This window comes from Ambystoma mexicanum, chromosome 1q (genome assembly GCF_040938575.1).
Source record: "Ambystoma mexicanum isolate Mex_15411 chromosome 1q, UKY_AmexF1_1, whole genome shotgun sequence".
NCBI classification, from domain to species: Eukaryota; Metazoa; Chordata; class Amphibia; order Caudata; family Ambystomatidae; genus Ambystoma; species Ambystoma mexicanum.
This window is the reverse complement of record NC_090922.1, coordinates 187,889,221-187,900,272: the sequence shown is the minus strand read 5'-3', so window position 1 is coordinate 187,900,272 and position 11,052 is coordinate 187,889,221. Positions and strand designations below refer to the sequence as shown.

The window sequence follows — 11,052 nt, the reverse complement described above, 5'->3', positions numbered from 1 at the left end:
CAGGGGAAGCAGGATGGCGATCGGGGGCAGGGAGTCAGCCACACAGGCCGAGATGTTGCTCCCCAGGGTCCAGGAGGGTCCTGCGGGGGGTGCACTCACCTGCTGCCTCTGGGTGCGAAGGAGGCAGGCAGGGGGCACTGCGGCCGCTAGGCCCAACGAGGAGTCAGGCTCCACCAATCACGGGAGGGGGTGGGCCAGGAGGCGGGAGGAGGGACGCGGGAAAAAGGCAGGGGAAGCAGGATGGCGATCGGGGGCAGGGAGTCAGCCACACAGGCCGAGATGTTGCTCCCCAGGGCCCAGGAGGGTCCTGGGGGGGGGGTGCACTCACCTGCTGCCTCTGGGTGTGAAGGAGGCGGGCAGGGGGCACTGCGGCCGCTAGGCCCAACGAGGAGTCAGGCTCCACCAATCACGGGAGGGGGTGGCCAGGAGGCGGGAGCAGGGAGAAGGGACGCGGGAAGAAAGGGGAAGCAGGATGGCGATCGGGGCAGGGGGTCAGCCACATAGGCCGAGATGTTGCTCCCCAGGGCCCAGGAGGGTCCTGGGGGGGGGGTGCACTCACCTGCTGCCTCTGGGTGTGAAGGAGGCAGGCAGGGGGCACTGCGGCCGCTAGGCCCAACGAGGAGTCAGGCTCCACCAATCACGGGAGGGGTGGGCCAGGAGGCGGGAGGAGGGAGAAGGGACGCGGGAAAAAGGCAGGGGAAGCAGGATGGCGATCGGGGGCAGGGAGTCAGCCACATAGGCCGAGATGTTGCTCCCCAGGGCCCAGGAGGGTCCTGGGGGGGGGGTGCACTCACCTGCTGCCTCTGGGTGTGAAGGAGGCAGGCAGGGGGCACTGCGGCCGCTAGGCCCAACGAGGAGTCAGGCTCCACCAATCACGGGAGGGGTGGGCCAGGAGGCGGGAGGAGGGAGAAGGGACGCGGGAAAAAGGCAGGGGAAGCAGGATGGCGATCGGGGGCAGGGAGTCAGCCACACAGGCCGAGATGTTGCTCCCCAGGGCCCAGGAGGGTCCTGGGGGGGGGGGTGCACTCACCTGCTGCCTCTGGGTGTGAAGGAGGCGGGCAGGGGGCACTGCGGCCGCTAGGCCCAACGAGGAGTCAGGCTCCACCAATCACGGGAGGGGGTGGGCCAGGAGGCGGGAGCAGGGAGAAGGGACGCGGGAAGAAAGGGGAAGCAGGATGGTGATCGGGGGCAGGGGGTCAGCCACATAGGCCGAGATGTTGCTCCCCAGGGCCCAGGAGGGTCCTGGGAGGGGGGGGTGCACTCACCTGCTGCCTCTGGGTGTGAATTGTATACAGTCCAGAACTAGCAAACATGTTATGTCATTTGTAAGATATCCAGAATTTGTACAGCTGTCATTTAAAGGCAAGGGCATCGCTTTGCTGTAAAAAGAAAAAATGAAATGGAAGATAACTGTCCCAACACCATATAGTGAAAATCTGGTAAGAGAGATAATTATGAAACTCCTAAAAAGTTAGGATATTAGTTAAACTCCTTTAAATAAAATAAATGATAGACTTGCTTGGGTGGCAAATGTATATTATGTACAGCACACATTTTCCATGTATGATAATTTTAGAATTTTGTAAAACATCTTGGAAGGACACATGGCATCATGTAGTTTTGTATAAACAAGATCACTGCAGTCCCTAAATTTAACTTGAACATGTTTTTATATTATTTTTTCAACTCCATCATTCATTTTGCTTTCATTTTAGAATTCAAGTACAATCGTAAACCTTCAATTTACTGTGAGTTGCTCTCAATATGCTATAAGATATGTTTTTCGTAAAAACATGTGTGTGCCAGTTCTGCATTCTTTCTTCTAGATGTAAACACATTTACACTGAAAAGGTTTTTGCTGTAGTTGGCAATATTGTGAGAATGCCTGGTGATCACAGCACTGAGAAATGTATTTAATTGGACGTGGAGTTAGAATGGTCAACAATGGCAAGCATATTATCACAAATCCTTACGAACTGCCTATTGGGAGTTAAGAAAATGCATCTCTGGTGACGGTCCCAAATGTCCTAGGTTGGAGCTCAAAGGAAGATAGTGAGTATTCTGGAATCTTCGGTTACTCTAGGCAAAGTAAATTCCAAGGGTCTCAGTTGCCATCTACAGGCAGTACATTGCTGAAGCTGCTGCAGTCTGAAGATTTACAATTGAGTGCCAGTACATAGCATACTGCACAAATGAAATTAATATATTCTCACTAACTCGGTTAGCACACACGAGACAGTAAGAACCTGACTCTTAAGTGCACACTTACATTGTATGTTTAGTGATATAACTAAATGTAATGCAAATAATATGCAATAACCAACTTCACTAATTGTTAATTCATGGTGATTAATAATAGTTCTTAAAACAAAGTTTGTTTTATAATAATGATAATAAATAATATGCATTTTGTAAACGCTCATCAAAAACCTCAGGAGAGGCTTTTTACTAGTCTTATTTTTGGATGGAAACTACTCATCTCAATTATCTTTCAGCATTTATGAATTATCTTCTTTGAGTTTATACCAATATATGATCTCTTATCTTAGCTGTATTTTTGACACGGTTTTAGTGAATAATTCTTCTTCAGGAGGGAATGTGCCAAAAAATTATTATTTTCTATGGAATCAAAAAGGGTACATGATAGCAGCTTTCCTGGACTGCTTTTGGAGATAGTCTGGAATGCCACACTTGATGTTGTTCTTTAATTGTCACATAACAGAGTTTAAATATTCAATGGTGGCAGTGAACAGAGCAAATAAAACAATATGGGTACAGGCATGTCTTTTTGTGTTCTTACCAGTTACTCTTGTCTGCCTCCAGGCACGGTAGAGATTGATCAGGTACTCCTCTCCCGTGTGTGGTGTAAGTCGCAGCATTCTGGGATCCACACTGGTTTCTGTGCCCTGCATCGCACGCACACACATATCTTCAATACTGTGTGCATGCTGCCCTGCGTGCAGCCAAGATCTCCAATGGTGGCTACCGTAGAACATGTGGAGGGCTACCAGAGAACACATGGAGCCATCTTTGCCCCTATAATTTATGTGGATTGAGCCAGGTTCCTGCTTGCATAATACAACCTAACTGTTTGAAGTATTTGCAAAGGGAGTATAAACTCAACATCGTTATTCTTACCTATTAATTAATTAAATCAAGCAATGTGTATAAGATACTCATCGAATCAATACATGTTTATTTCATTATTAGAAAAACAATTTGTATGTGTACATTTTATTCAGTCATGAATCAATAAACAATCATACCTAAAAGTTAAAAACTGCTTAGTTCCATTTTCATCATATGTCACATTCATATTCTAAACTTATTTCACTAATCTACTTTCATACATTGAATTATTTTAATAAACCTATTTTCCAATATTCAGTGTCACTAACAATCCCATGAATTGATTAGCTTTAATTTTATTCCTGTTAGAGATTTAATGCCATCAATGTAATATTTTCCTTTTTATCTTGTTAGTCGTGAGCTTAACAATATGCTAGCATCTGGTTTGGAATGAAGGTTTATTGATGTGATTAGTATCTCAGTAATATAGACCTTGCTTGATTTAATGGGGGAAAAGATAGGGGTCATGTGGTATAGATTTTATACCCCTTTAGGAATATGTCTAAGGAATTGATCATTTTACCCAAGTTCCCAGTTGGGTTAGTTAGACCCTCTTGTTGCTTAAGAGCCATAGCAAAACTTTGCACCATCCATATACATATACATTCATTCCATACAATCACTGCTGTGCATGCACTTATTGGAGATCATCAAAATACAAAACATTGGCTCTTAATTGTACCATTGGTGTGTTACAAATGAAATATTTGTATTAATTACAGAATGGCTAAAATTATCGCTATCTTCTCACAAACCATGAGATCGTTTCTGTCCTTCCACCATGCAGAAGCTATCCCTGTGTGGTCTATGCATATCTGAAATAGGTTGGAATTTCTGTTGTATGTGTTATTGGGAATTTCTATAACATGATGAACACTCATTTTGACAGATACAGGGGGAAAAACTGTAGAAAATGTCCTCTATGCTTTACCACTGCATTATCATAGTACAATTTCAGGCTGCAAGAGCGGTACAGGAACACTACACTTAAGTTTCTACGCAGAAAGGTTATGATGATTTCAGGCATTGGGCCTCATTCCGAGTACGGCGCTAACCAATGGCGCTATTAACGCCTTGGTTGACGCCGTACCCGGACCGGCAGCGCCTTGGTGGATGGCGGAATCACCGCCCCATTCCAAGGTTGGCGGGGCGGTGATTCCCCATTCACCAAGGCTCTTCCCCATTCCCAAATGAGCCCTCATAGGGCTCAATGGGAATGGGGAAGATGCAAATAACGGTGACCGTTCATTACGGTCACCGTTATTGGCTTGCAGGCCCCTTTGCGCCCTCGACTTTAACACCTGCTCAAAGCAGGCGTTAAGGGCGAGGGCGCAGAGGGAACTCGGAGTATGGCGGTAAGGGAATACCGCCACCGGTCTCGTTACCGGTGGCCGCTATCCCTTACCGCCATACTCGGAATGAGGCCCATTGTATCATTATGATTATTAACCATTTTATCCAGCAATAGAAGAGATACTCTCTTATTGAGGTTTTTAATGAACCCTTAAACAGAGAAGATTACAAAAACAAATACTCACCTTGGATTACCACATAGAAAAGCTTATTGGTTAATATTTTTTTATTGAATGCTATTACTGTGGACAACAATAGAACATGGACAATAGGAAATGGGCATCACATATGTGTGCACTATGGCAAGGAAAAGATTCTCACTGTGATTGTGTAGTGTGTGTTTTTATCCCTAGCAGTTAGAGTGGTGAGAAGACAGCGCATGTGTTTGGAAGATAACAGTGTGAAATTGTTGCAGGGTACATTTGCTCTAAAAATATGATGTTCAAATATAGTGTTGGGATGTTAAGAAGGATATTGTTCTGAAAGATAGTACAGATTACTCACAATGCATACATTTCTAACAAGATAGTGATGTGAAGGTGCTCCTTTTGCTCCCTTTTTTAGAGACTGTTCCAATGAGAAATGCACCAGAAGAATGAATCTTAAAAATGAACATGGTATGAGCGTCAGTATGCGATTCATTCTTTCAAATGAGTCGCACTCCCATACGTTTGGTCTATTACCATGTTTTTTACACTGTCAGAGGTTATTCCTGTTACACTGGCGGGGGCCTTAGATAACGCAGCTGGATGTGAGGCCAGACCGTCATCTTCATTGATGTCCACATGTGCTCTCGGCCTGACTGTGGAACAGAGATGAGTAGCAGCAATATCCCAAACAGCAGAAGCAGCAGAAGTCCAGCAGCCAGCCAACTAAGGCATTGTCGCAAGTTAAAGATATGACAACTTGTCCAATTCCTGGAGCAGGAAAGAAAGACAATAGAGGTAGACCTTACAAAGTGACATTCTTTCACTTCGCCATTAACAGTCTATTCCAGACATACCTAAAATACTAATTACTGTATCAATCATATATTTATTTCTTTTGTTTATTATACATCCCAGTGGAAGGTGCATCTTAGTATGTTAGTATGGTGATGAAGGAGTGCTGTAAACAAAAAATAAAGGTTTTTAGCTTGTGGCTATCTAGAACAGAGATGCACTGCATGCTTCTAACCCTGGCCTAATAGGTACGTTCTTTGCAATGGGTATCTGCCCACATCCCCACTACATCACTCATTGAATTAATCAATGATTCTCCGGATATGGACCATGTACCCTTCTTCTTGACCAACACCATGTCTCGGATCAATTGACGCTTACCAAGGAACTGTGGTATCTCTGCACCTTTGGGTACTCAGAGGCACTAGTCGATTGTTTACAGGTACTAAGGACATGTCACAGTGGCTCCTGTGGAGAGAAACAGTAACACTTAAAAGAGAACAATGGATTAGAACTCATGACTGGGTGTTCCAAAATCTACTGAGAATCTTGCACTGCTGATAAGGCTTGGTATATTTTGTAAACACAGTAAGGAATACGTTACTTAGCTGTAATTTCCTGGTCTCCAGAATTGATATCTTTCATAGATTCACATGTAGTTTGAATATTCCCTGCTGTCAGGCTGGGAATCCTCAGTAAGATTAAAGCAGTTTACCTTTACGTTTTTTTAAAACTGCTTGTCGCTTTAGTGGTCTATTAGAGTAATTCTGGGTCATATTGCACAAAGACAATTAGACAAGTCTCCCTTAGCACCACCACTGGTGACCATCTTCAGATTTATTTACTGCACATTATTTGTTGAGAGTCCTCAAAAAATCTCTGTTCAATCTTTGATGATTTTGTCTCCTTTACTTAATTTTCATTTCAAGATTCTTGCATCATTTGTTGCCAAATTGTCTCCTCGCCGGCAGGTGTGGAAATTCGGCCCGTTCTGTTGCTTCCAGGGTTGTTGTCCTGCTTCTATCTGCTGAGGCCTTAAAGGGTCAGTTGACTGGAACATCATGGCTTCTATTATCTTGGTGACGGCTATGGCATCCAGAGCGTTCTCGGCAACAAAGCGCTCTACTTCTGAGAAGCAACGATCGTCCACGGCAACGACTGCTCCACCCACGTCATCCTCATCGACAACCTTGTCGATGGCCCAAGTCCACTTCATCGATGACCACCACCACCTTGGCGATGGCCACATCCATTCCATTGATGACCACGTCCACTCCGTCGACAATTACTACCTCATCGACGACCAGATCCACCCCTTTGACAACAAACATCTTGTCTGCCACCAAGACTTTGGTCTCTCCATCTACAGCTCAGAGAAGGGTTGAAGGGGATCGAGACTCTGTCAACACTGTTTGGCCTCCCGAGGCGGACTTGTTCTAACTGGCCCCATATGTGCCACCTGCCTGCCCGGCTATGACTCCTCCTAAAGAACTGTTGAAACAAGGGGCTGAGTCAGGCATGGACATTCAAGATAGGTTTTTTCCATATGATGATGACGGCAGTATGCTCCCGCCTACAAACATACTGCCTCCACATGCTCCATTGGCATCTACTGAGCTATCTACTAAGCATGTTCCTGTTTAGCTGGAACCCTCTCCCAGTGCAGATCCCAAGCAGACAACTGCTCAGCCAGACACCCCTTCAAGACCAGTTCAAGTCCCTATTCCTTCACGCTCACGGGTTGTATCCATATATATCTTGTCCACATTGCAGATGCTGGTCCCGGACCTTGATCAAAACTCTTCCTACTCCATCTTTGCCTGTTCCTTCAGAGCCTTGTGCTTTTCCTATAGAACAAGGCCTAGTTCCTCTGCCACCATCCGGATGCCCCTCACAGAAAAAGAAACATCCCTTCAGTCAAACATGTCTCCTGGTCATGAACCCTAAAATGTATGGTCCCCATTATAATTGGCGTGCAACTCAACTCTTCAAGGAGCCCACTGAACCATTAGGGATGAGTTCACTCCATCTTCCTAATCCTTCCCCTTTTTCTTACCGGCCACCATCCATACTGATGTACCCATGCTGTGAAATTCTGGTTGCCCAAAACACTGTCATACCTCATAGCTTGCAGTGCCCCTTTGAGAAACAGACATGGGACACGCTGCAAATTTGTATAGAGAGCATTTTACCAAGTGGGATTTGGCATCAGCATCGTTTACAAGAAGAGCAGCATGAGACAGCGGGACCTGAGAAGGAATACTCAACCTAATGGTCCTGCTGATTTCGGCAACAAACAATTCACAATGGCTTATGTAAGAAGAACCAGTAAGTGCATCCTGTGGTCAAATCTTGACTGATGTAGAAAAGAAAATTCAGCCTTGACATTGTATCACAATCAGCGATTAACAATAGCACATCTGGAATGATGTGACCTGCAAAGGCAGAGTAGTATCCAGCACGGTGTAATCAACGCGCAAATAGCTTGAATTTGCTAACGCGTAGTCCTTCACGCAAACTCTGCAGCAAAGCCCAAACGGATCGATACAATGTCGAGGCTGAATTTTATTCTATCCTGTTTACTAGCATTCAGTTCTACTTTGTAGAGAACTTGCTTTGTTGGTCCATATTCATTTCCCAGGATTTATATTCGGGAAGAGGTGACCAGCTCAAGGTTGAGATAATGGTACAACTACGGACTCAGTTTGCATCATTTTTATAGTTGAATGTATTATTGCCCTATATATATCATATATATTAAATTTTCTGCTGGCAAATACGCTGATGTGAGTGCGCCGTCCTGAAGAAGATGGGCATCAACTGAGAAATAGCTTAGATGCTTCGCACCATCAAAACTACCTCCTTCTTACATGTCAGACCTAGTGTACATAGTAGGTCATGACAGTTTAGTAGTTGACGTACGGCACCCCTTTTAGTTCTAGAAGAAACCATCATTGTTTTGTTTATATATTTATGGTTGTTTCTAAACTGGTAAATGTATCCGTAGCCTCTGACCACCTGTCAGATGATCCCTTTCATCCGGTTTGGCGTCCAGACAGTTCGGTATCATTTAGTTAGCATTGACTGAATTATCAGTCTCTTTTTTACATAAGCATTTCGTTTTTATCATGTATTATATTCTCATTTAACAAAATGCTGTTATTAGATATGAGCTCGAAATAAGATTTAATATGTATATGTTAAACCAATAATGAAATTTAAATAAAATATTCATGTTTTCTAACAAATTATTATTCTTTTGGTTGGTTTGATTTGTGATTCCGAATTTGGGGGCCCCTCTCCCTGTTTTCTTGCCGGTTTCCTTTATAATTTGTGTTTTGATTCCGCTGACACATTTTGTGTTTTCTACATTTGTTACTTCCTCTCTGTCAGCGAAGTAGAGGTCTACCCATTTTCTGTTTTGCTTCAAAATCTTGACTGATGGCCACAAAAGAGGCTGACAACAGTAAATACCAGACCCAAGTGAAATTCAAATTGGTGGACAACCCTTTTAAGGGTTCAGTCTGGTGAGCCATACTCAGAGGTGCAGAGCAACCCAAACCAGCTGTGAAGAACTTTTGGAAATATGGCAACCCATCCCCGTGCTCAGTCTTTGGGGCACCACAGATTAGCGTGGTTCCGAATGTGGGTATGCTCTCTATAAAACCAACCATCAGTTATTGTCGGGTATAAGGCATTGAAAGTGCAAAGTGAAAAGGGGAAAGTGTAAGGTTGATCGTGAGAAGAGAGGATGAGAGAGTGTCCTACCCACCTGCTAAACTTTTGGCACTCTTTTTGGTGCTCTTTTTGTTTGGCCTCCCCTCTCTTTGCCTTCTTAAAGGGATACTCTAGTAAAAAATTTTATTTCAAAAATAGATAGGCCACATTAAAAAAAAGAAAAATCGCATCCTCCGTTTTAAAACTTCCTATGTAAAATTTTGAGCTATTCAAGCGCAAAATTCGAAAAAGCAAGCACAGGGGGGCCGCCATTTTGTGAAATGGAGGCCCTCCTGTGCTGGCTTTTGCTTTTGCGGCACTAATGAAGGAAAAGCCAGCCAGCTGTAGTACACAAAGTCTACCGCTGGGTGGCTTTCCCTTCATTAGTGCCGGGACTCGGAGGACGCGGACCGGAGACCAGAGCAGGAAAGCTGGAGCTGAATCTCGGTAAGTGCTATTTTTTTTTTACAAAAAATAAGCACTAGCTACGGTTTTTTTTCTAAGTTTTCCGGGCTGGAGGAGCCCGGAAAACTTAGAAATAAAACCGCAGCTTTAAAAACGTTGTATTTATGTTTGCGGTCGCTTTTGAAGCGACCGCAAACATAAATACAACGTTATTGTGGTGGAAAACGCTGCGGTTTTAAAACCGCAGCGTTTTCCAACACAACCGTGTTGTGTCTGCCTGAATCTGCTTTTCCATTTGGGGCTCTCGGGAGCCCCAAATGGAAAAGCAGATTCAGGCAGACACAACGCGGCATGGCGGAAAACAACCGCGTTGTGTCTACTTGAATCTGCTTTTGCTTTTCCATTTGGGGCTCTCGGGCTCCCCGTGGGGAGCCCGGGAGCCCCAAATGGAAAAGCAGATTCAGGCAGACAACGTAGCATTTCCCATTTGGGGCTCTCGGGCTCCCCACGGGGAGCCCGAGAGCCCCAAATGGGAAATCAGCTGCAGGTAGAAACACTAAGCGGCATGTAAACATAACCGCGTGTGTTTCTGCCTGCTGTGGCTTTCACTTTGGGTCTCCGGTGCTGAGCACCGGAGACCCAAAGTGATAGCCACAGCAGGCAGAAACACACGCGGTTGTGTTGGAAAACGCTGCGGTTTTTCTTTCCAAGTTTCTCAGGCTCCTCCGAGCCGGAGCCCAGGCCCAGCCACACCCAAAACACTAGACCGCATGGCTTGGTTCTAAAGAACTGAGCTGTGTAATGGAACTATTTGGCCTGGAACTACTTTACCTGGGCTATTTAAACCGCACCGAAACAGCAGAACACGCTTCCCATTATTCTGCACTCCTGCAGCGTAACGCTCACCATGTCCAGCTCCTGCTCATCTGCTTCTCCGGCGGCCCGATCCTGAAGCCCTAGATCCGGATTCCATTAATATCCTGGAAGAACAAGAAAAGCATTAGCGAGCAAGAACACTTACCTGTGAAGTAACCGGTCTTGAATCCATCCTGCGCTTCACTTACTTCGCCGCAACCTGCAAAGGTAAAGAAACAAGGACAGCATTAATAACAATTCTTACCTGGGCAAGCAGCGAGTCCTGCCAGCACCCTGCGCTTCCCTTACCTCGCCCATCTCCGGGTTTCACCGCAACCTGCAAGGGAGAAGGAACAAGGTCAGCATTAACAAAGCACTTACCTGGGCTTCAATCGCTCATCACTCCGGAACATTACTGCAGCCTGTACAAAGAGAAGAGAACACAGGTTAGCAATTAACACCAATAAACAGCGCAGTGCTCCGCGCATCAATATCTCACCGTGGTCTTCGCCATCGGCGCGGCAACTCCGAGATCGCAACCATCCCCGTGAAAACAAAAAGAGACATTGTTAGGGAACAGCGTAGTGGAGCAAGACGCAGAGAAGACAGAAAATGGAGGGAAAGAAAGACATAATAAAGACAGAAAAGACAT

General features: G+C 45.1%; 1 protein-coding gene across 1 annotated transcript in view; it reads right to left on the bottom strand.

Annotated features, from left to right (window-relative positions):
* Window positions 1-4,701: 4,701 nt before the first annotated feature.
* Window positions 4,702-11,052, bottom strand: part of LOC138554053 (uncharacterized) — an 887,754-nt gene continuing 881,403 nt past the window's right edge. Inside the window, exons 5-6 of the mRNA XM_069642576.1 lie at window positions 5,805-5,891; window positions 4,702-5,399 (exon numbers count right to left, since the gene is read on the bottom strand). Of these exons, the coding sequence (XP_069498677.1) occupies window positions 5,198-5,399; window positions 5,805-5,891 (289 nt within the window). The 3' untranslated portion in view covers window positions 4,702-5,197. The remainder of the gene's footprint in view (window positions 5,400-5,804; window positions 5,892-11,052) is intronic.